The 25,633-nt window shown below is 38.6% G+C and overlaps 1 protein-coding gene across 1 annotated transcript; it reads left to right on the top strand.

Annotated features, from left to right (window-relative positions):
- Positions 1 to 1,766: 1,766 nt before the first annotated feature.
- Positions 1,767 to 23,482, top strand: NUP133 (nucleoporin 133). The gene is made up of 26 exons (XM_015857908.2): positions 1,767 to 2,023; positions 2,451 to 2,569; positions 3,323 to 3,426; positions 4,612 to 4,719; positions 5,699 to 5,830; positions 6,634 to 6,804; positions 7,166 to 7,321; positions 7,436 to 7,506; positions 7,629 to 7,776; positions 8,111 to 8,258; positions 9,112 to 9,269; positions 9,938 to 10,029; positions 11,448 to 11,611; positions 13,065 to 13,159; positions 13,271 to 13,495; positions 14,031 to 14,153; positions 14,304 to 14,403; positions 14,648 to 14,890; positions 15,306 to 15,439; positions 16,443 to 16,601; positions 17,195 to 17,330; positions 18,636 to 18,754; positions 20,223 to 20,303; positions 21,790 to 21,854; positions 22,360 to 22,448; positions 23,190 to 23,482. Exons 1-26 carry the CDS (start codon positions 1,776 to 1,778, stop codon positions 23,327 to 23,329), a joined length of 3,528 nt encoding a protein of 1,175 aa, XP_015713394.2. The 5' UTR covers positions 1,767 to 1,775; the 3' UTR covers positions 23,330 to 23,482.
- The last annotated feature ends 2,151 nt before the right edge of the window (positions 23,483 to 25,633 follow it).

Below are 25,633 nucleotides of genomic sequence, written 5' to 3'. Positions count from 1 at the left end.
GGGGGTTGGACTCGATGATCTCTAGAGGTCCTTTCCAACCCCTACAATTCTGTGAGCTTGTCCCGTTGTTCTGTAGTCTGTTTGTACAGAACTACAGCAATACAGAGTGCTTGCTTCAAAGAAAACTGTGCACATGGAGGCTGGGAAGCACTGCTGCACGTTGTGTAGATACGAGTACCTCCATGTTTATTATGGTTTGTTGAAGGAAGTAACACAAAACCTTACGACGACGTTCCATATTAATGGCAGTTGCACAGTCACATCTTGTACAACCACATGAAAAATGATTTGCGCTCGGTGCTGTTTCCTGGCAAGCACAATTCCATTGGAAAAGCATGAAAATACAGCCCTGTTGGTGCGTAGTCATGGAGTGCCCCCTTCCAAGCAACTCCCTCACTTGGGAAGTGCGGGTGGCTTTTCAGTGACATCTGAACTGGTCCAACAGATGGTTTTTGAGACACGTGTGTTCCTGCCTTGTCTCTGCAAATGCTTCACGGTGCACTTATTTGTTAGATCGATGTTCTGGTTAAAAGCATAAGGATAACCCTGTGTGCACTGCACGTCTAAACATCTGCTTTATGTAATTGTTTTGTTCTTTTGATTTTTTGTCGTCATCATTCCACATCATAACAACGTGTAAAGCAGTGGGAGTTAAAGAGTTAATGTTCTGGTTCTGTGGACTGCCTTTTTTGGGCCATTCTGGTTCTTGGAGGGGAGGGGCAGCATTCCCCAGAGGACTCTGTGCACAGAGGAAGAGAGGTGGATCTCCTGGCAGCGCACCAGCCTCGCCCTCTCTCTCAGACTCTCTTTTTCACAGCTGAGAAGCATGTAGTTCCCTCTGTGGCCTACAGCATAAAGACTCAGCTTTGGACACTATCTTTCTCATTTTGTTTGATTTTGTTGGATTCAGTAAATTAACATTCCTCCTCAGATCGTTGCTGTTGCTCTGTTTCTTTTTTCAGGCCCATCTACTATGTCCCTACCCTCCCTTACTGTTATCTACAACAACAGGTTTTAGTGAGGTGGAGGAAGCCCCTTTTCCCAGGTAAACAGCAATAGGACAAGAAGTAACCGCTTTAAGATGCGCCCTGGGAGATTTAGGTTAGATATCAGGAAAAATTTCTTCTTAGAAAGAGTGTGAGGCATTGGAACATGCTGCCGAGGGATGTGGTGGAGTCACCATCCCTGAAGGTGTTCGGAATTGTGTGGATGTAGCACTCTAGGGCATGGTTTAGTAAGCATCGTGGGGGTTGAGGGTTGGACTTGATGGTCTTAGTGATCTTTCCCAATCTTAATCATTCTATGATTCTAAGAGGGCACAGTCTGCTTTATTATTATTATTATTATCATTATTATTAAATTTAACCACAACCTTGAAGAGCATGCTGTGGGCTGTTGCTAACTGTGCTCAAAATCTCTGCCCTCTGCTATTCGTTTAGTTTAAGCTACTGTTAACAGTAAGAGGCTCAGTTCCATGAACGAGGGTACTGACCTCAAAATGCGTTACTGCTAGTATATTGCAAATGCCAAATGGTATTCAGAAATACTTCTCATCACAGGTAAATTCCATTTAAGTCAGATTAAGCTTGATTTGGTCCTCCTCTGGCCCAAAGAGCTCATTCATTTCGTTTTAACTGCTTATCTCCTCTGACAACTTACATAATAGCTCGACATCTTCCCTGAGTAGACGTACGTAACCACGAACCTTCTGGAAACGCACTCTTGAACCTGAGAGGGCGACGGTTGCACAGTGACGCCATTTATAGGCGCCGCTCATGGACGTCATTCAGCCGCGCCAGGCGGGAGCGTTCGCTCTGCCTCCCTTCCTCCTTCCAGCCATGTTCCCCTCAGCTCCCGCTTCCCCGCGGACTCCCAGCGGCTCTGCCCGCAGGGCTCTCGGCAGTGCCGCTCCGAGCCCCCTTTCCCGACCGGGCAGCAGGAAGAACCTGTCCGTAGTGGCGGCGACTGGCTCCCCCGGGCTCTTCTCCCCCGTGGCTCGGAGGAGCGGCTCCCTCTCGGCTCGGTGAGTGCGGCTGAGGGGCGCCGAGCCTCATCTCAGAGTCTAGGCGGGGTGCTCGGTGCTGTGGTAATCAATTCTGGTTCTTAAACAATGAGATCAGCTTTGGGGTATACCCCCTTAAAAGGCTGGAAATTTACAACGAGAATGGCTTCATCCTCCATCCCACAACCACCAGAGGTGTTAATTATTTCTTGGAATTTCTGTCCATGTCCTTGGAATGTAATGAATATATATATACCACACCTTTAAATATGTAGTTGCTGCTTCTCTTGGTGTGAGTGTTGGTGGAGCGATCCCCCATGCATCTATTGCTGTAATATCTGCATGACAGAACTCGTAGAATACTGAAAAGTACTCCTTTGAAGTAAAGGACTGGTGGAGTTCCTGAAGAAGCAATAGAGAACTAATGGCAGCTTTTGTTCTGTTTAAGAGCAACTCCTACCAGAGTTATACAGCATCCCTCGGGAAGTGAGACTGTTAACTACGATGTGAAAGCTTTTGGGTCTGCCCTGCCTGTTAAGGTGATGGAAGCCCTGAAAAAGGCTGATGGTAAGACTGTATTTTAACCTGTTTTTCTTCTGAAAGTTGACGAGTAAAAGAAAAGTTAATGTGGTGTTGATGCTGTGTAAAAGCAGACTGAAAACAAATTGCTTGTGACTGTGTTAGAATCCAGCCTGCTTAACTGTAATTGCAGTTATAATAATACAGACATATGAATGCATGCAAGTATCTCTCAGATACTGTATTGTTTGGATTCCCTTGTTTCCTGAACTGATTGTTCCTACTTCAAATATATATATATTTTTAAGTCCATGTGCTCTAAGCCATTAAATTAGTTGCAGTCAGTTAAATTAAGCTTCAGTTCACATAATGATTAGACCAGTGGATGAAAATAAACAGAAGCGATGGCTTTATTATCAGTTCTAAAACCCCCAGTAATAGAAACAGTAAGTTACTTGAGCTTCATTTACCTAACAGGGATGAGAAAAGCCAAGAATGTGTAGCTTTATGATAACTTTGTAAGGTTTTTCAATTGTTTGAAAGATGAGTTTTACCTGCAATAATTGGCCAGCTTCTAGAATTGTGTTGCTTTGCACTCTTGAAAGTTGAGGATTTGTCAAATGGATTTTTTGTATACTGTATTTAGTAATTTGGTATCTTAAATATGTGGAAGATCTAACATGGGATTTAATTCTGCTGTAGAAGATACTCTTTGCATATGAGTATGAAGGTGAATTGATTTTCAGCTTACTCTGTATTGCTGTAAAGTAGTAACCCTTTGAAAAATTACTTCCTGTGTAGCTGATGACCATCTGAGCGTTCATGTGGATGAAAGTGGATGGGCCTGGCTAGTCCATAAAGAGAGGCTGATTATTTGGAAGATTGGTCAGTCTCCTCTTGCAAAGGTAAATGAGAGACTAAGATGAAAAACGTGTATGCTTGAGCTAGTCAAATAAGTTACCCAGTTGTGCTTCTTTAAGTCAAGGCTTCTTTATAACTTGAAGCTGCCATTGGTGGAAAAGAGGTAAACATTTAATATGAAGTCGCACTAACAGAAGCTATTCAAGTTCCTGGCAGAGTTTAATTGCTTTGTATTTCTCACTTTATTTCTAATTGTCACCTTAACATCCATGTGAAACTTTTACATTTTAGTGTGTTAGCCTTGATAAAGTTTATTCCAGTATTTTGAAAGTAGTTGGTATGTTACACGTTGGTTTAGACACTCCTGAGAGTGACATTCAAGTGAGTTTTGGCAGCATTGATTGTGTATTTTATTTAGTCTTTCTTATATCAAGAAAAGCGGTTTTCTCTAGAAACATGTTTTCCTAGCAGCAGCATTTCAGTGCATAGCAAGTATGTTCAGAGGAACCCTGTTATTACAGAATCAACACCTAACAATCAGTGTAGCATGTATTATTTATAGAGATATAAATATTATATAATAATAATATAATAGAGATATAAATTAAATATAAATTAAATACTGCTCTTAATGTCAGTGCAGAAATGTCAACCGTTCTGGTTGACCTTACAGAGGTATTTTCAGGTATTATTGTTTCTCTGATTGATATGTCGCTTTCCTTAAGATAGGAGAATGTCTCTCCTCAGGCTTTCATAGAATGGTAGAATGGCCTGAGTTGAAAAGGACCACAATGATCATGTAGTTTCAACCCCCCTGCTATGTGCAGGGTTGTCAGCCTGTAGACCAGGTTGCCCAGAGCCACAGTTTTCTCAAGTGCTTTCTATTTAATTTATTCTTCCGTCTTGTTATTTTCATATATTAAGATGTGTCTAAGCAGTGGCACCTCTGAAAAGAAACAAAGCTGCAGAGTTGTGAGAAACACTCAGAAATAACAAAAAGGAAACCACTGTTTTTGAAAATATATGTGTGTTTTAGCTGTTTGCTTGTTATGATCAACTTGCTGAAAAATCTCTTTTGACTTTCTTTGTTTTTGCGTTATTTTTTTTTCCCCTTATGCATTGTGCAGGCTAGTTTAAAATCCATTTTTGTCAGTGTCAACAGCTGTGGAGGTTTTGTGGTGCGGGAGTGAGTTCTTCCAGTCTCATATTTATAATTGCATCTCTTACAGTTATCTCTGTGCAAGGAACTCCAGCTGCCACCCAGTGACTACCAGTGGAGTTCCAGTTTAGCAGCTGTGTCTTGTCTTGGTTCCTCGGGTGATGCACCTTCTCTACAGGTGATCCAGCTTTTCAAAGTTTGTGTTTAAAAATGCTGTTGGGACAACTTTGAATGTGTTCTATTTTATCTGGTATATTTTATTTTATTTTTTTTAATCTATTTTAAAATTGTGTACTTGTTATAATATGTATTTTAGAATATAGAATTGATTGTGTTAAATGTGCTTGAAATAAAGTCTCTTCACTTTATGTCCTGTACATGTTACATAATCAGAATACTGTACAGTTTCCATAAGGATTACTTAGCGTGCTTGCTCAATTAATGAAGAAGTATTTAGTTAACCTAACACCTGGGCATTCAAATACTCTGTCGAAGCAGGCGCAAGTGAACTGCAGTGCTAGCTGAAATAACAGTTCAGCTGCCTTTTAATTCTGGGTACACATAGCTGAAAAGCAAAAAGCAGGCAACTTCCCGTTCCCTAGCCTTTATAGCAAAGCTGATGTTGGAATTCTCTTGCATCATGCTTTGAATTTGGTGCTTTTCTAAGTCCAAAGCCCTAATAGAGGCACACAGTGGCCTTATATCCTTTTGAAGGAAAGAGCAACTATCTGATTTCATTTTCTTATGAATCACACCGGAGCAGTTTCTTTGTTAAATTATTATCTTCCATTTTAAGTTGTCATCTTGGCATCCAGAATTCTCCACTACTTCTTTTGTCTTGCAGCTTGTCTTGTAAATTTTTGCTTTTCAGTAGCAGACTGAAATATCAGAAACATGAACACATACAAGCCATTATTAGCAAAATAAGCAAGTATAGCATTCCCTGCACGTATTAAGATACGCTGCAGAACCGTTTTGCTGTTCAGTGTATGCCTGTGAATGTGCATCCATATGTATTCACTACATTTTCAAGCATTTTCGTGTATGGGACCCTCACAGTCTCGATATCTTGTTATGTAAAATAGGATGCTGTAGGTAGAGCTGCTGTCTGATTGTTTTTGTCTTGCATGTTATGTTTATTATTTTCCCTCTTCAAGTCCCTGGCAATAATGGTTGCTACCTGTGAAGGTTCTGTGCGCTACTGGCCCAATCTCGCCCATGAAGGTTCCTATACTGAGACTTTCGCAGACTTTGGAGGCTCTCTGTGCAGTTTCCTCACAGCAGTGAAGGTACGGTGCAATAGATTTATATGAAAGTATATAAAAATACCGTGTCCAGCTTTCGAGTGTCAAGCTGAGGAAAGCGCAATCATCACATTGAATTGAATTCAGTGTTAAAACTACAAATATGAGAATTTAAAAGTAAAGGAACTATTTTAAGTCAATGATATGCTTCAGAAGCACACTCCTGATGCAAATGTAATGTAGATGTACCTATTAGGACACAAAAATGTGTTAACACAGATGTTCCTGCCTTTAAAATAGGGTTTTTAAGCACCTGGAGTGGAATGCATGCTTTGCCTTTTGTAGAAGATTCCATGTTTTTCTAGTGCAAAGATAACACTGATTTTCAGTATAAGCTCCATGGTGTCACGTGGGATTTTAGTACTGTGGATAGACTGAAATGAATTTCATGGGTATAAATGTGATGCTGTCAGAGCCAAGTAAACGAGTCTTTTGTGGTACTGACTACCAGTTAAGTATTGAGCTAAGTGTTAATTTTAGTATTTCTTAGAAACAAAAACAAAGAAAAACAAACAAAAGCATTAAAAAGTCCCACCTTTTTCTAATATCTGCATATAGTTTGTTCTTCCCTTGTACAATGCTAGAGTTACATGTTTGCTAGTGCCCCATTCAGATGCAGATGAAAGTATATAACATTTCTGTTAACGCTCAAGTAATATGAATGTCTGGTGATTTGTTCAGTCTTTCTCTTCATGAGCTGACAAAGAATTTTATGACTATTTAATGACTTCAAGAATGTGCTTTTAACTTTTTAAAGTAATTCCTTTTTTTTTTTTTTTTTTTTTAAGGGAGGAAGCTTTATTTTATCATCTTCCAGAGGCCAGCTGATTCGACTGATTCCGGATAGTACTGGCAAGATTCATCAGCATGCTCTGCCACAAGGTCAGGGCATGTTTTCTGGAATTGGTCGAAAAGTTTCTTCTCTTCTGGGTATATTATCACCTGGAAATGATGCTGTGGTAAGCCTGAAAAAAATCAGACACTAAACTGCTTTAATTTGTCCATTTGTCTTGGTGTTTTGGAAAGGAAAAACACAAGTCTGCCTATGGATGTGTGATGTCAAATTAAAAACAGAAGGCTCTTAATGATTTTGTGTTACAGCCTTTTTTCTTTTTTGGAAGTTAAAAAGGCAGACAGAAATCAAATAAATGTCTATTTAGATCTGAAACAAAAAAGAACAGCTTTAAAGCACAGTGTTTCCTGGGGAGTTTGCAAAGCCTTAAAGTCTCACCTCTTGTTCCAGTTTCTCAAGGAAGCGATTTTCGTGTGGACTGAGTGATGCAGATCATTGTATCTGAGATTTTTCTATTTTAACTGCAGATTTCTAGTGTTCTTTGGGATAAAGAGAGATCAAGCTTTTATATGCTAACAAGTTCGAATTTAAACAAATGGGAGATTGACAGTTCATCAGAACGTTATATTCTCAGCTGGGATGTCAACAGAGTCCTGAAAGAACACATTTCAGATGCGATTTGGGTAAGAGCAAACTCACTGGGAAGTTCTGTTTTGTTCCCTTAACAAGCAACCTATTCATGTATGATTTTAAGCCAGATAAGTTGTAGTTTGTTCTGTTTGGATTTCTTTTTTTAGGGTTCTGAAAGTAACTATGAAGATATTAAAGGAGGAGTAAATATACAGTATATGGATTTGCAGCAGAATCGGTAAGGAACTACACTTCATCTGGTGTAATTTTACTTATATATCTTTATTCCAAATGATAGAGTTCAAGCAAGAAAAATATTAAATAACCACCTCTACTGACATGATCCCTTTTGTTGAATAGTGATGGGCTGGTGATACTCGCTGCAGCATGGCATCCTGGAGATCATCCATGTCTTGTCTACTATACTCTGGTAACAGTAGAAGATAAAGGCTTTCAGATGTCTGATGATGTTGTTGTGGAGGTCACGCAGTATAATCCATCTTTTCAGGTATGCAAATGAAGGCTTTAAAACTGAACAAGGAGTGGAAGTAAAAGCAAAAACAATGAAGAGATCGCAGAAGGACAGAATTGTAGGGGTTGGAAGGCACCTCTAGAGATCATTAAGTTGAACTCCCCTGCTAATGCAGGTTTCCTATAGCAGGTTGCATGTGTTAGCATCCAAATGTAAAGCATCCTTTTGGGTCTGACATCTTTTGTTGTTATTTTATCCCTGTCCTGTTTAAAAAAAGAAAAAATAAATTTAATGCAACTGTAGATCAGCCTTAAAATGTTTATTTGTTTAAGGTTTTGACTATGGTACTGTTCATATGTAATGCTTTCAGTCTGAAGAGGAGGTCATGTGCTGTCTGGTGGTCCCTGATTACTTCAGCCACGCTGCTTACATTTATAAGGACGACGAGGTGTTCGCTTGTTCCACTGGAACTGGAAGAATTTCATTACCACAGGAGAAAATTTTATTTGGCTTTCAAGGTAACATGCAGGGAAGAATGTTATGATGTTTTTTTTAATTAATAATGTTAATGTTTTTTAATTGAATGTGTTTATGCCATTACATTTCATAGGAAGTAGAATGATATTTACATTCCTTTTTCTCTTTAAGTCTTCCAAATTGAAAGGTTTTTTTTATAGGTATATGGAAAAAACACCAAAACAACAGCTGGTACTGATTATTCTAAAGTATTGTAGATGAAGGAAATCTATAATCCCGTTAACTGATTCATAGAATCATAGAATGGCCTGTGTTGAAAAGGACAACAATGATAGCCTGGCTTCAATCCCTCAGCCATGGTCAGGGTTGCCAAGCACTAGACCAGGCTGCGCAGAGCCACATCCAGCCTGGCCTTGAATACCTCCAGGAATGGGGCATTTACAACCTGTCTGGGCAAAGCTGAAGACCTGGGAATCTTTTATTTTGTTTTTTCTTCCCTCCAGCCTTCAGTTTTCCTGAAATTAACTTTGTTTTGAGGGTCAACCTAACATTCATTGTAGGCCTTTGTGCCAGGTTTCAAGTATGCTGTCCCTGATATTCAGAGGTGTTTTTCAGTCTGAAGCAGAGATTATTCTTTAGGTACAGTTTGAGCTACCAGAGTATCGATGGGGTTTTTCAGGATGGATTTTTTTTGTGTGTTTTGTTTTTACTCAACAGTCCATGGAAATGTACATAATTGGTAGCCAACAGTATTCATGGTTTTTGTAAGTCAGGTGAAGTTGTCAGAATTACTACTGGTTCCTAGCAAAATTAAATCTGTTTTTTATGAACTCGTGTCATATTTTGTTCCTAGTGTTCATTTGACATGCCTTTATTCCTTTGTCGCCATCTTAGGAGACAGCATTTTAGGAGCAGGTTCCTATACTGGCCTCCCTATCTTCTTTGTCAAAAGAAGTGGACTTATAACCATCTTATCCAGAGAAAACATTTCTGTGCTTCCTGAAGACCTTGAAGATTCTCTGTCCTCTTCCATTGCCGGACCAATAAGTGAGGTAATGGTTGAAAAGCAAGAGCAGAAACAATATTTTTTCTGACAGCTTGTATTATCTCTGTGGAAATCTTAGCTATTTTGAGGATTGTTTTAATTTTTTAAATAGAGATTTGAAAACTCTCAATCAGTTTCCAAAATCCAAGACATTTTACTGTATTTGTTGGATTGGGTGAGGTGTTTCTCCTTCCTGCCCCTCGTGTAATTTTACTCATAGGTATATTACTGGGTGTCACTAAGCCCGATAGAATATTCAGTTCAAACTGTAGAGACTGGAGATTTTGCTCACCTTTTTAGATGTGTTCCCACGAACTAGTAGAAGTTTTAGTAGAAGACATTTGTGATGGTAGCTCAAATAGAGCTATATTTTTCTCATCGAGTTAATCTCCATCTAGATTTGTCTGTAGTTCTTGTGGGCAATAGAACATACTGTTACCTCATTAAATTCTGTCAAAAATGTTAGTTTTAAATGCCTAAAACATATGTGTACATACAATATATACACACACACACAGACTTACTTTATTGTAAGGTGTCTTTTGGGCTTAACAAACAACTGTTTCCAAGCAACACTTTTATTTTGGAATAAATATCGTTAAGAAAAACAGTTTTAATTTCATAATGCAGCTTGATATTTGTCTTTCATCTGCAACACTTTCTTTGTGTTTTAAGAGTCCGGCATTTGATCAGACCAGTAGGCTAGAAATGGTAGCTCAAGAAGATAAGACAAAGCTCCTGAAAGCTGCTTTTCTACAATACTGCAGGTAAAAATTGCATTCTATCTTTGAGACTTTGTTTGCTATTCTTGAAGACTCATCGGTACTTGAGTAACGCTTTAGAATATTTTGAATTGATCTAGTGGCTGGTGACCCTGCATATAGCAGAGGGGTTGAAACTTGATCATTATAGTCCTTTTCAACCCTGGTCGTTCTATTGTGCTATGATTCTATTTCCATGAACATAAGAAGGCAGATTTTGTGGGAAGCCAACATCCTAATGAAAGCAACCTTACTGTTGCAACACTTGGGATGCCTCTGAAGGGTTTTGCTGTTCAGATACATGGCTGATGCATACAAAAGAGGGAGAGGACAGAGGGAAAATGTATGGAGATGCAGGCTTGGATTAATTCTACTTAGAGGGGATTGTTTTCAGTATATATTACTACAAAGCAAACAAATGGAAGCACTCTTAAGACTAATCTCTGTAAGGAGTCTTAAGATTGGGAAATAAGTGATGTAAGTAGAAGCGTTTTTGGCATAAAGCTGAATATATGAAGTAGAAGATTATATAAAGGATTCAGCGCGTAAAGGATGGCAGTTTGTGGTTTGATGGAGGCAATAAAGCAGCCCATAAATCCCTTAGAAACGTGTCCTGTGGAGAGATGAAGATACAGAACCTCCTTCCCATAAAAGATGTAATACTTTCGAGTTTTTAAAAGCATGTTTTACTTAAGTAAACTTCTGTTAAGGTTCCAGATGTAATGCTGATTTTATTTCAAGACATTTGGCTTAGACAGACATTCATGATTAATGCTGAAGGTGTTTGGGATCACAGTAATCCTTGGTTGAGTACAGTAATTTTTAATCACAGAATCAAATTGATGCTTTTTGTGTATATTGAATGCTCCTTTCACACAGTGCTTTGGTACATCATCATACCTTGAATGCTGAAAGAACGTTTAGGTGCTTCTTGCCTACTCTTTATTTACTGACCTGAATGGAAAGAGTTTCTGAAATGTATAGAAAATATGAGTAATTCATTTTAACATTTGTCAGATTTTTGAGAGCTTTTACTGTATTGTCACTTTTGGGAATAATGTCATGGACTCTTGAAGAGATTTTACAGCAAGCAGTTGATCTTTGGAGACTTAATTATCACTGATAATCAGTAAAGAGAGCAGAGGATGAACTTCTTTCTCTTAATAAGAACAGGGATAATAAAAAGTAAGTTCAAACACTTGCTGGTTGTTTTTACTTTTAAAGACTGTACAATCTGCTTACTTAAAAAGAATCAAAATACCTTTTATCTGTGATTAGTTTAAAGATAGCCCAAACAACATGCAGTGTTTATAGTCTAAAATACAAAAAGGGTATCTCAAAAGCTGCTACAAATGGAGTGGTTCTTGTTCCTATAATCCTACCATATTTTTTACTTCACGTGCATTGTATTTCTTTTGTTTCAGGAAAGATATAGTTAATGCTCAAAGCATGGTAGTTGAACTGTTTCCAAGTAACGCAGATGCGGATTCTGATGCTGAGCTGGACAGGGCAGTGACTCAGATCAGCGTGGATTTAATGGATGATTACCCTGCCTCTGATCCAAGATGGGCTGAATCTGTACCTGAAGGTAAGCAAAATGTTTGGTTGATCTGTGAGAAACTGCTTATAGTACAAGGTAAAATCATAGTTTAATTTGTGAAGAAAGCATAAATGTTTCGACCACCTCGAGATGCATTTTCAGAAGGACAAAAAGATGCACCTTAGGAGACCACCAGGTTAATTTCCAGTCTACTGTTGTTAGTTCTGGACTTTGTATAGTATTGGAAACAGCAAAGAAAATGAGTGTCTCTGAGGATGGGACTTATTGCACAGAGTGAGTGGTACAACTTCAGTGTTTCCATAATTCTTTGAGTAGATGTGAATTGTTTTCTGCAGATAAACGTGTTAAGGAAAGCAAGGATTTGTTTGCTCATGCTTGACCCTTTGTTAGCATGGCTGTACAACTTCTGATAGGTTTGGACTCGGTTGGGTACAGTTAGCTCATCTCTTTGACACATTGGTGTTAATGTCTGCTTTAAAGAGAAAAGCATTCTGAATTTATTTCTGCTATGGGTAAAGGATGAAAATTTTCTTTTCAGAAAGAAATCTCCTTGTTCGTTATTCTCTTAAACAGTGTTAACTTGAAGCTGTTCCCAGGACCTCGAGGCAGCAGTTGCCAGTTTCTGAACAGTCTCACTTGAAAGTGTGTGTACTGAGAACAGACAGGTGTAGGAATTGTCAGGCATCAAATCCTTAGTATTTTCTGAATCTTCATTTCATCTTTAACTCTGCAGTTTATCTGCACTTCTTATTGGCTAAGGCCTCTTGGATCTAGTCTTGCTAATTTTGCTGACAGTAATAGTTCTTTTGAGTTTTGTATCTTAGTAGTTGTTGGCTAAAAGCATAAATAGAATAGAGGAAAGTATTAAAATACAAAAATAATTCTGCCTCTGGGGAATATGCTGAGGTGAGAAGGCTGTGGTGGTGCTCATGAGGAAGCTTCCATCATCCTTCCTGACTCCTACATTGTTTGGTGGATGTGTTAACGTGCTTTTCACATGTAAGTTCATTTGCAGAAGAGAAAAAGTAGTGCTGAGTTGGGCCACTGCTTATGTCATGCAGTGGAACTGTTTGGGCAATGCAGAGGCAAAACACAAGGCTGAGTGCCTGAAACTGTAGACTTTATTTTGTAGTAGCTGTGGGCAAGGGCACATAAATTCAGCCTTAGCCAATCTGCTGTGATAATAAAGATATTAATCTTATGACTTGAATAAGCTCGTAAGCTGTTGTTTTAGCAGCATAACAAATTCATGAGTGCTTTCAAGTAGTGCTGCTGAGAGATACTTTGTTGCTTCTAAAGGCTTTATTTACAACTATAGTAAGAGTTCAAAAGCCCTATTAAAACGTCAGTATACAAACGTGTATGTGTATATTTAAAGACAAGCACCAGTGTAGTAGCAGTACAGAAACAGAAAAATGGTGATCCATGATATGTAGACATAAAGTGTTCTAAGATTTATGTGTTTTTTTTTCCTGTCTAGAAGCCAGTGGTTTCAGCAACACATCCCTCATTCTTCTTCATCAGCTGGAGGATAAGACAAAAGCTCATTCCTTCTTCATTGACTTTCTTCACCAGGTAATATCTTACTGTACTGCTTATATCAGCAAACGCAGAGAACTGTTTTTGACTTAAAGTAAAATGATTTAAAGTGTGGATGGTGGCGTTTGTTTGTTTGCTTTATAAAAGGTTGGCATATTTGAACGACTGGGCAGTTTTCCAGTACGGGGGATGCCGATGGCAACTCGACTGTTGCTCTGTGAGCATGCAGAAAAACTGGCAGCTGCAATTGTTCTCAAGAATCATCACTCCAGGCTGCCTGACCTCCTGAATGCTGCCATACTGATTGCTTTAAACAAAAGGGACTGTGACATTCCACCAAGTCTTACCCCTGCAGATATTTTCTTTCGCGAGGTAAGAGCAGCAAACTGCATAGAATCCTTTCATTCCTAAATGCTATTGTGAATCAAATATGTTACTCATAACTTCTTGTCTTCTCTAATGCAAATGTATCCAACAGAGTTCTCAGTTTATGCTGCATTTAATTCACGTAGCCAGTCCTTTAATTCTTCCTCCTTGAAAATAATTAAAAGAATTACACAGAGCACTTGAGGTTTTTCTAATATATAGTTGTATGTTTTTCCCCAGTAGAGGGCATTAATTGCTAATGGAGGAAAACAAATATGATAGAAAATAAGACTAATTTTTGATTGTTTAAAAAGTACCATTTTGTTCTGTCTGATTTGAGGCTGGCAGTGATACAATGTATCTGTTCTAACTATTGATTCAAATATAAGCTAGTGGTTTCTTTATCCATGGCAGTAGTTAATATTTTTGGGTATTGATGTGTATTTTTGGATCTTCTATGCAACTCCTGTCATTTGGCTTGTAGGTACGAGGTGGGGATGCAAGTGTTGGTGATCAGTGCAATTTTTCTTTCTATTTTAAGGTGTCCCAGATAGATTCCATCTTTGGATGCTTGCTAGAAGAGGAGGAGCAAATCTTGAGAGAGACGCATATTGAATCAGTAGAGTGGGCCCAAGTAGTTGTCAATGTGAACAACATCATTAAGGTATAAAACTGCACCAACAGGAATGGTCTTCTGTATAACTGAGAAGGAAGGCACTATTAAAATAACATTAGAATTATAAAAGACAATGTCTTTGATAATCTTTGTTACACAGGTAGGTTTTAATGTATGTATCTGCTTACCTTTAAACAGGATATGCTACAAGCTGCCTGTCAGTATCGTCAATCTAGAGCATCCTTATATAAAACAGGAGAGCTTCCAGAAAGAGAGCCGGAATATATTCCGTGGACAGGTGAGAAATTACTATTACTGCTTCAGTAATTATTCAAAACAAAAAGGAAGATGGGAGCGTGTAGTTGGTGTGATTTTTCTGGTAGTGTCTGATGTCAAACCTAAGGTGCTTATTAGCTCTTATTTTCCCTTTCTCTTTTTATTTTTTCCTCTGTAATTTCACTTGGCAGTGCTATTGTTATACTTCAGCTTGGATTCCTTTGCAGGTGAAGTGGTTTTAACATCTACTGTGTTGTTTTTCCAAGCTTCCAGCAGTGTACGTGCAGCAATAACACGGCAACATGGAATCATTCTGAAGGTGGTGTATCCTCAGGTGGACAGCAACCTCCGTAGCATTGTGGCTGAACAGGTGGTGGCACTGCTCGATTGCTTTCTAGATGGTTACGTTTCTCAGCTGAAGTCTGTGGACAGACCTGCTGATCAAGAGAGATACAGCAATCTGGAAATGGAATATGTGCAGAAGAGATCAGAGCTCTTGTCTCCTCTCCGTAAGTACTGATTGTTTTCCTTTAATGCAAGGTTTGAATGTTCTGTGCAGTGAGAAAATGGTGTAGACCTAATAGAGTAAATGGAATTAAATGGAATTCGTGTATGAATTCTCTTCGTTTTGCATTTGACTTCAGTATATTAATTACTGGTTTTTATGATTTAAAGGGATATTTGTAAAATGAGAACAGCTTAGTGTTCCTTCTAAGGTTGCCTCCATAGGCATACCTCTAAGTTTGGTCAGCATTTATCAGAGTAAAAGTTGAACCTTGATTAATCAAACTTGTGACTGCATCTGATACATTAAGCATCTTCAAAGAATAATTGGCCTGAGTTAAATGAAAACAAATTTCAGGTATCTTTTATCAGTTAAAGATGAACGTATTTGATGTAACTTTTCTCTTCCTGCTTACTCAGTTTCCCTAGGACAGTATCAGATGGCAGCTGCTCTAGCAGAGAAATATTGTGACTTTGATATCCTGGTGCAGATGTGTGAGCAGACGGACAACCAGGCCAGACTACAACGCTACATGAGTCAGTTTGCAGATCAGGTATCTCCGTTCTTCTTTACCTCAGCCACATTTAAATGACGCTTTATAAGAACTATGTGTTTATGTGCATGCATGTATATTTACACAAACACAAAGGGTGTTATGTGGGAAACTGGGGCCAAGATTTACCTTGCAAGACTTAATGGAACAATTTTCCGAGAGCTTGCAAAACGTCAACAGAAATATATTCTCTTTAGTTAAGTGTCTTAAATACTCATTTTGGTGGTGTGGAGTTTTTTGTTTACTCATCTTTTGTTTCATTTTGAAAGTGCTGCTTTCTGAAGAGGACTTACTGTGACAAACATAGAAGGGAACAGATCAGATCTAATGTGTAGAATGTCAGATTAATGGTTTGTTTAAACTTTCTGGAATTGCTAAAGCACTCGAAACAGCATCAGAGCATTCTATCTTGAAATAGCATTCAGGATTTCCCTCAAAAGACTTAAGTTAAATCTTGAATCCTGATTGGTTATTTAACACTAAAGTTTATGAGGATAAAATAGTTTGTGGGAGTTGTTTTTTGTTAGTTTATTTTGAAAACAAAGGCTTCTTGTCAGTGACAAGGGGGGAAGGGTTGTAGGTTCAGATGGAGGCAGGAGGGAGTGTTCCAGGACAGCGGCAGAAGCATCCAAGTGTGAAAGGAAGCAGCAGGTACAGAGTTCTGAGCGTAGGGAAGGGACAGCTGCAGAAATAAGGCTGTGGGTGGTGAGGTGATGACTGTGTTCATTCTGGCAGGTTAACAAAGAATTTGCATTTGACTTTTCTTTCTCTTCCGCTGAATGATGAATCCTGAGGTGTCAGTATTTGATTATTTCTTTTTAAGGCTGTATTTCTAACAGCACTCAGCTCTTCTTTCATCAGCCATATATATTTTTTTGGGAGGTTGTTTTGTTAATCAAGTTAACTCATGTTTTTCCAGCGGTAGTATATGAAGTATTTAGCCCAATAAGACAAATGAGATGCTTAAAGGCAACTTTTAATGTGTATTTGTTTTCCTATTTAGAATTTCTCAGATTTCCTGTTTCGCTGGTACTTGGAAAAAGGAAAGCGAGGGAAGCTGTTATCTCAGCCTATTGCTCAGCACGGACAGCTGGCCAGTTTCTTGCAAGCACATGAGCACCTGAGCTGGTTACATGAAATCAATAGTCAGGATTTGCAGAAGGTAAGTAGGCTTTCTTCATACAGACAAGCTCAAGTTTCATGTTTTAAAGCTTTCAACCGCTGAGTCAGAGATTTATGATCAAAAGAATGATGTCTAACTACCTGAATGAGGGGATAAAGGCACAGATCATTAATGAAGTACCAGAAGAACCCCCTCCAGGCACCAACTGGAGTATCACATGAGCTACTGCATCATGGAATGGAAATCAGAGCTGCTTTTCACCCCTTGTTGACAACAAAATATTAGACGTGGATATAATCACTGATCTGGTCACGGCAAGACTTCACAGTGGCTATCAGTAACGTCCTCAAGATTATCTAGCAAGGAGAAAACTGAAGTTTAGATTTCAAAACTAATTTATTGAAAGCAGAGAAGTTCTGAGATATCACAATATTTAAAAAGGGGGGAAAACGGTATTAACTACTTCAGTCATGTATATTGGTATGTTTTATAGCAATTATTGTAACAGCTTCAGAACTATGGCAATATTACAAATGTTAAAGAGATGTGAGACTGCAGCTCAGATGAAGTCCTTGTTACCTGTTAGCCTTTTGGTGTTAACTTCTAAAACTGATGTTGGTTATTTATTTTAGGCTCACAGAACACTGCAAACTTTAGCAAACATGGAGACCAGATATTTTGCAAAGAAGAAAACCCTTCTGGGCTTGAGTAAATTAGCTGCACTGGCATCTGATTTCTCAGAAGACATACTGCAAGAAAAGATAGAAGGTAAGAACAAATACAGACTAATGTGAAGAACAGGTGAATAAGGTTATTGAATTAAAATCACGTTTTTGTGACTACTTTGTTTTGTTAGATGAAGGCTCTAGCTTGTGTGTGGTAAGGATAAATGGTCTGATGACTTTGTTCATTTTGCTAAGAACAAAGAAGGGAGCATGAGGCAGTCACCTAAGTGTTCAGCTTTACCTGTGATTTACCGAGTAGAAGAGTTCCCCTGCTCTGCCTTTTCCATCACGCTTAAATATTCTTTTACTGCTGCTGTTTGTGCAGCACATGCTTCTGTGAGTTTGCGGAAAAGCATTTTGTACATTGATAGTTAAACTACTACTGGCCACCAGGGGGAGGCTCTAAAGGATCGCTGAGGCTTTCACGAGCTTACTTGTATTTAACTGTGTATGTTATGTATGGTACTTGAATGGGAACTTGCTGAAAAAGGTCTTACAATAAGAGATAACTAAGCAGGTGTCACAAATTATTTTCAGCATATAGTAACTTGTCCTTGTGGGTTTTTTTTGTTGTATAATTACAAAGCTTTGCATATAATTTGTGTGAATGCAATTTCATAATGTATGCAAATACTGATGTGAACAATCTCATCATTACAGAGGGAAACCTTAAAAATAAGGAAAGCAAGACTTTATTTTGAGAGTATCTGATGTTCAGGATTTGGTGTGGGCTCTTCTGGGGTGCCCATTTCTGTATGGCAGAGGACGTCAATTTTAAGACTTCTGCTGCTTGTTTATAGATTTTGCCTTTATAAGGAGGGAATCATTTCTGCCATATTCTGCTCATCCACTTGAACAGATAAAATACTCCTTTAGAATTATTTTCTCATTTCTACAATGCAGTGGAACTGCAGGGGGTGGAGTTTGCTTGGTGTGGGTAGAGTTACTGTGTTTTGATTCTGCCTCAGCCCTGTAGGTTTCTAAATCTGAAGCAGGTTGTACTGGAAAACAAAACCATTTGCAAAGGAGTAAGTTGATAGCACAAGTGGCTCCTAAAAATCACAGCTCACTTGCTTTCCTACCTAATGGCATAGCATAGCATCACTCCATTCCTATGGGCTAGTTCTGTGGCTGTTAAAAGAAAAAAGGGTATTGGTCTGCTTTACACTGGGAACATGAGGGGAAAGTAACAGCTCGCCAGGAGTGATAGTACTGCAATGGAAGTATTTCTCTGCTTAAACAATTCAGGTTAGTGTCCATGTAAAATATTCCATTACAAACAGGCTGTGCCATAAAATGTATTACATTTTAATAACATGAAACATTACTTTCTTTCAATGACTACTAGAAATAGTAGAACAAGAACACTTCCTTCTACATCAGGAGACGCTTCCTGAGCAGTTACTGGTAGACAAACAGATGAACCTCAATGACATGCCGGTGCTGTCTGCAACTCAGCTCATTGATGTAAGTAACTCTCATGTTCTCTTCATTACACTGTTACAAGTTCCTGTATATATTTTATGTCTGGCATTATAAATTAAATGAGATCACAGACGGTTTTATCTCTTTTATGACTCGCTAACCACCTAAAGATCCGGCATGAATTTATCTTAATTCTCTTCCACCAACTACAAATATGAAAATATTTTATTTATTTAGTACAGGATTTCTTTGAATATGTACTTGTGGATGCTACAAGGAGAAGAAGCAAATAAAATCAGTGCCAGAAGCTGTTGTCTCATTTTCAAATGCCGGTACAATTCTTACCTTCTGTCACATCCTTGCTAGGGCAGAACTTGGAAAACAGAAGGAACAAAGAGTTCCTGTTCAATGAAGAAAGATGCTACAGCGTAGAAAAAGAAAGAGCAGGAAAGGCCTTTTGGCCACTTATTGCAAAGAGCGCTCCCTGTCTTCCTGTCTTTAAAACCAAACAGCACCAACAAAAAAATGCCGGATCTAGTCCTGGGATCGCTACAGCTGATTGCTCTTCCACGCTCATTTCTGATGGTAGCCTGGAACCTTGCTGTTTCTGCCCCCATTGGCGGCATATTTTTATCATCCAGTCATGGACACAAAACATACGCGATAAGTAGCAACAATATGTTGTAAAACAAACCATGCCTCATCTGGGTTTCAGTTTAACAGCTCATTACTTTTCTGTAATCCTGTGGAAAATCAGAAGCTGGTAGTGCAGCTGTTAAACTTCTCCCATTTGGTGCATGTTTGTTCCAGAACAATGCTAGTTGCCTGTGGATTCTGGGGTCTGGATAGTTACCTCTATCTTTAATTGAGACTTTCTGTGGGACTGGGGAAGAATGGGAAGCGTCACAATTGACAAGCGCTGGTGTCATGCCAGTTTTCCTTCTGAGTTCTCTCTGTCTAACCAATGTTCTTTCATTGTCACGTTGCAAGTAACAAGCAACTTGGAAAGTGTAAACAAAAGATGCATTAATGTTAGTTTTACTTTCAAGTACTGGCTTAGATCTTTGCTTACAAGGGATAAAATGAAATGTGAATGGCAAAACTACCTGTTTTTAAAAGGTAGAAGAGCTGTACATGCACTTATGTACTGCTTTACGCTTTAATTGTTAAAGTAATCCTGTGAGTTCACTTTATTTGTAGAGCTGAGCTCTAGCTGCAGTAGTCCAGGAATGTTACTGCCTTAAATGGCATTTAAATTTGAAACCTAGCAGCTTTCTATCCAGTGTCATTTGTCCGCAGACCATTGTCATGTAGGTGGAATGCCAACCTAAAACCTTAAGTATCTTCCTTACTATAAAAATACTTGCGATTGAATCAAGGCATATTTTCATGAGGAGGTCATGTAAGTGGAAAATACATGGTGGTCTTCCCACAATGAGTTGTTGGTGCTATCAGTTACATTAGTTTGCAGGCTAAAAATAATTCTCTACATTCGTCTTTCACATCATAGATGTACATATGTGATGAGAACAGAAGGGCCAACGAATATGACTTCAAGAAAGCACTTGATCTACTGGAATATATTGACGAGGTAGGAATTTTCTAATCCAGAAATGTGTTTTGAGCACTTAAGCCGGGCTGTTGCATCTGCAGTTAGTTAAGAGCATATTGGCTTAGTGTATAGCAGTTAAAAATAGTCCCTAATGTGTTTTTTGGTTTGTTTTTTAAGTCACTGAAGATTTCATGCCAAATGTGGTTTAGATCATTGAAGAAAAATGACACTCCTCTCATCCTCAGTTCCCATTTATAGTCTACTTTCGTTTTTAGAGCCTTGCTTCCCCACAGGCTTTCTGCAAACAGGACCAAGATTTGTTTTCAGTTGTTTTGTTCTTGCATTTCTGCTATTGGCAGTTTCCTCTGATTAGCATGAGATATTGTGGGATAAGGAGTTGCCAACTTTTCTAGCACAGCCGTAGCATTCAACTACCGATTTGCTTTTTTAAGCTTGGAGTGTTCACTGCAGCTCCCTGAATGATCCAGTACATTGTCAGGGGTAACTTTAAAGTAAGCATGAGTAAATCAACACCTGAGACACATCAAACCTGAATTAAAGGTTGTCTGCACTAAAAAGTAAAGGCTGTATTATTTCAGCGAGCTATTCCAGGTTTCTCCTATGGATAGCTTGGAAGGAATTTCTTGGTAACTGAAAATGAGGGTTTTTCTCAGATTATTTCATTTTCTATATTTCTACATAAAATCCAAATTAAAATCTTGAGTAGTGCTTTATAAAACCACTGTGATGCTTTGTTGACCTTCAGTAAACTTGATTTGATGATGTTGAGCAAGAGAACGTAACAATGCCTTCTACTAGGACAGCAGCACGCTTATGAAGGTATTTAAGGTTTAGCTTACGAAGCAATGCAGAAGGCAGCTCATCCTTTCTGAAGACTGGTGATGTCTCAAGAAATGCAGTCACTGAAGAGAGAGGTTGCTACATAAGCTGCTAAACCTTAAATGAGAGTAAGGAGGGGTGGACCTGGGTTCCACTTTAATTGCATTGCTTGCACCTGAGCTCCCTGGGTTATCCACACCTTTGACCTGATGCTCATTCACTGGTTCAGGCCATCACCCAGCAATTCCGATACACTCCAGCCCCTCACAGCATGAACCAATAATCGAGCAAGTCAGAAGTGAGCCCTTACTGTTTTAGCAGTCCATAATACAGTATACACCACAGTGCACCTACAATACCCATCGTGATGTAGGATGTCAAGGCACAAAAGGTAATTCTACAAATTGGCAGATGTTTGTGTGCTTTAAAATATATTCTTTTCCAAATTGAGGTAGTTGGTCTTCTGGGGATGTAGAAAATCTGAGTTGTGTCTTCAAATGGAAATGGATTCTTCAGTGGTTCAATAGAACCATCAGCTCATTTGTTTAAAGAGGGTGTTGGTTTAAACCATGTTCAGATCTTGAAGATTACTTAATTGATGTAATCTGTGTCACAGCAGTGATTTTTAGTTTTTAAATAAGCAGATCTTGAAATTACCTGTCTTTTCTCCTTATGTGGTATATAGGAAGAGGAGGTGGATGTGAATGATCTTAAACTTAAAATTCTCTGCATGGCTCTTCGAAGAGATGGGTAAGTGCAGCATGAATGAAAATCAGCAGAAGTACTTGTGATGTAGCTATTCCAGAATTAGACATAAGATCTAGCTGATTTTCCAGTATGGCAAGGCTCACAAAGGCTTACAGAGGTCAGTTTAGAAAGAGATAGTGTTAGTTTTATTCAGTGTGTGGAATAAAATATTTGAGTTATATTGAATATTTGACTATATCAATATTGAATATTTGACTAACTGAAATACAGAGGATGTGGCAGCAGGAGCTTTCGTAAGGTGGGCTCATTGTATTCTGCCAAACGATAAATCCCTGCTTTGATCTCAGTCATTAGTTATCGAGAATGGGTGGTTCTTATCTTGGAATAGTGGGTAAGGAAACCTGTTGCTCTGAGCTGTAACCACACACGTAGTGTTTGTGCGTGAACATATATTAGCACCTTTAATCTGTCAGATTCTTTCTCTATTTTTTTTCTTATTTTCAATTTAATTGATGCAGTTCTTGCAAATTGTTCTTTGACTTTGCAGATGGTCCACTTCAGAAGGTAAAGATGATCCAATAGAAGCATCTAAAGATAGTATATTTGTGAAAATTCTGCAGAAGCTATTGAAAGAAGGTAAGGTGAACATAAACGTGGACATGAAATGCAGTTTATTTTATAACTGCTTAAAACTAATATGTAGTGACTCTTACATATTCAGAGTAACTATTGTGTATTTAAGGTAATATATGCATTCCTCCATATGCATTCCCCGAGATAATTACAATTATATGGGAATTAATTCTCTCTTTGGATGAAAGAGAGGAGCTGATTTCTGGGCTACAATCTCAATGCCCTCAAATTATTGGCTCAGTGGGTCACCTGTTGGGTTTTAATGGTTTCTTGTTGCTCAGTGAAGCATGTCTGCTGCAGATAAGTGCATCTCTTCTGTAAGAAGACTGATACCACAACTGATACTACCTGTATTGTTCGTGTGACTGATATTTCCCATGTAAAATGCAATGTTAATACTTAGGTTTACTTAATACTATAATTATAGTATTAATTATAAGTAATTATAATAAGTAATCATAAGTATTAATTATAATACTTAGGTTTCATATGAAAGTGTTTCAGGTTTAATAATAAATTGAATGGGGGAAGTCATTGGGAAGCTCTCTTTAGGCAGTAAATATATTAGGCTTGTTTTTTACAGGATGCTTAAGTATTACCGCATTTCTTCATGTGCATGACAGAATTATAATGAGTTTGTCTGCATTCCTAGAAGATGCAGAAATGAGTGTTTGCTTAAAAGGATCTTAAATGCTAATGCAAAGTACTGTTATCAGTTCTGTAACACAAGGTTTTGTATTGTAGGGGTTCAGTTAAGTGAATATTTACCGGACGTGAAGGACTTCCTGCAAGCAGATGAACTCGGCTCCTTGAGATATAACGCTTACTTTGAGTTTGTGCTAAAGGCAAACTATGAGCACTATGTTCAAGGGCAAACATCGTGATCATCACTTTTTAGAAGTACTTTTTTCTAAAGTAATGTCAAATTCATGTATACTTTTTTTTTACGGTCTGTTGGGTTTTTTGTTTGGTTGTTTGTTTGGTTTTTTTTTTTGCTAAAACTTTGTAGTAAAGTCTATAAAGAGTAATATATTTGGTTGTGGTCTTAATTTCAGCTGGGGTGGGATTGTTTTCTTCATAGTGTCTGGATGTGCTCATGTACCCAAGAGTTGTGCTGCTGAAGAACATCAAAACAATCAGCAGGTGGATCAGGCTGCTAGGATTGAAGTGGCTCAGGTAGATCTGGACTGGCAACATGAGAGTGAATTATTTCTACCTCAGTGGGGGCCTAGTTCTAGTGTGTAGAACTTATGGGACCTAAACATGATTTAAATGATCCAGAATAAGGGGTGTCTTAGTTTCAGCTGGGATGGAATTGTCTTCATAGTATCTGGTATGATGCTGTGTTTTGGTTCTAGGAGAAAGACAATGTTGATAACACGTCAGTGTTTGTAGTTGCTGCTAAGCAGTCAAGCCCATTCTCAGTGAAGGGCCCAAGGAGCTGGGAGGGAACAGAATTAGGACAGCTGACTCAAACTGGCTAAAGGATTCCACGCTATGTGACATCAAGCAGAAGGAGTTTTGAAGGGAGTGGGAGTTCATCCCTCACTCTTCCACTGCTCAGGGGCTAGCTGGGCATCAGTTTGGGGATGGTGAGCAATTGCTTGTTCATCTCTTGTTTATATATATATGTATACATAAACATGTCATAACTATTATCCTTTACCTCGTCTCTGTCCTAGAAAACATGAGTATTTTTTATTCTCTCCCCCATTGCAGTGGGAAGAGAATAATGGAATGAGCAAATGACTCTGTGGTGCTCCGCTACCTGCCAGGATAAACCACAGCAGCCTTAAATTAATAAACATTGACAACTTGGTCAGGGGAGGCAGCAGTGTGTTTTCAGGGGGAAAAAATAAAGCTTTTGTTTTCCATGTATTTTGTAAACTCGCTGTTTTGTTGTGTTTTTTCTTTACTATCAGACCTGCCTGATTCTTTCAATTCTTTCAGTTCATCCTGATCTTGTATTTTACAATACTAAGCTTGCTTTTTCAAAATGTTCTTAATTGACATTTTATCCATCTAATGTGTGTAAAAATTACTTCTAGATTTCTAGAATGCACCTTAAAAATGAGATTTAGGAGCTCACTGTGCAGGCATTTGCAGTAACTGCTCGAATCTAGGCTGAACTGAAACCTCCAGAGCTCTTAATGAAAGTGGGTGTCCATCATGATCTTCCTTACTTGACGACTTGCTCCTTAATAGTTGATGCTGCAGCTAATTTTTAACCCCTCCGTCTCGTTTATCAGAGGAAAAAAAAGCCAGTTCATTTTTTTATTACTTGTTTCGATTGGTAGCAGATTTTAAACTTTACAGTTAAGTGTTGATAGGTTTGCACCTTACTGCTGCAAGTAGCACAGCAGCCAGAGAATGAATGCAGAGTGAGTTGCATGCCCTTATGCTTTACTTGTCTGGCGAGGTGCCTGCTGCAACAACTTGATCCAACAGCTGAGAAGGTCAGAAGTTAAATTGGTTGAAGAGAATCCAGTTTCTAGTTTTAAAAGCACAGCTCCCCTTCCGCTGCTTCCCCTCCTCCCTGTACTAATACAGTAAGCCGGGCTGAGAGTCTGAACATGTTTGGAAGAATAGCTTTATCTAGAGAGGTTCTAACTAATATGGGAAAGAAATGCATTAACAACTCATCTTCTCAGACTGTTCTAGGAAGCAGACTTTGCTGTTCTGCAGCCCTTCGCGGCTGATAACGAAGTGTGGGTATAAATCTAAGCTGTGGTTTCAAAGCAGTCAGTCATTTAAAACATTAGAAGAATTGCACCTGCTTGTTTAAATATTGCTTTAAGGGTGGTTTTGTGTAATTGATAAATGTCATGTTTTAAGAGAAAGGGAATAATCTAGCAGATGACTGTCACTGTGCTGCAGTATGTTCTACATAGATTTTACTGGGCATGTTTTACAAGAAAAGGAATCTCTAATTGACTGTGCACAGTGAAATACTTGAGAGATACCCTTCTTAGACTGTGTGTAGTCTGTTAGGGCTGACAGGATAAGCCAAGGAAAGCTCTTTCTAGACGTACACGCTCCTGATCATCCGTAGCTGTCTTCTCCTGTGCGCCTGGCGTCTTTCTGAGATGTGTTTATTCCGGTTGGTGGAAAGGCAGCCTCCAGGTTCTCAGGAAACCATCAGCCACGCGGTCTTCACAATTACTGTTTTATTCTGCTGCTGGGTGAGG

This window comes from Coturnix japonica, chromosome 3 (genome assembly GCF_001577835.2).
Source record: "Coturnix japonica isolate 7356 chromosome 3, Coturnix japonica 2.1, whole genome shotgun sequence".
Lineage (NCBI taxonomy): Eukaryota > Metazoa > Chordata > Aves > Galliformes > Phasianidae > Coturnix > Coturnix japonica.
The sequence above is the reverse complement of the archived record's forward strand: the minus strand, read 5'-3'. Positions and strand labels throughout refer to the sequence as shown.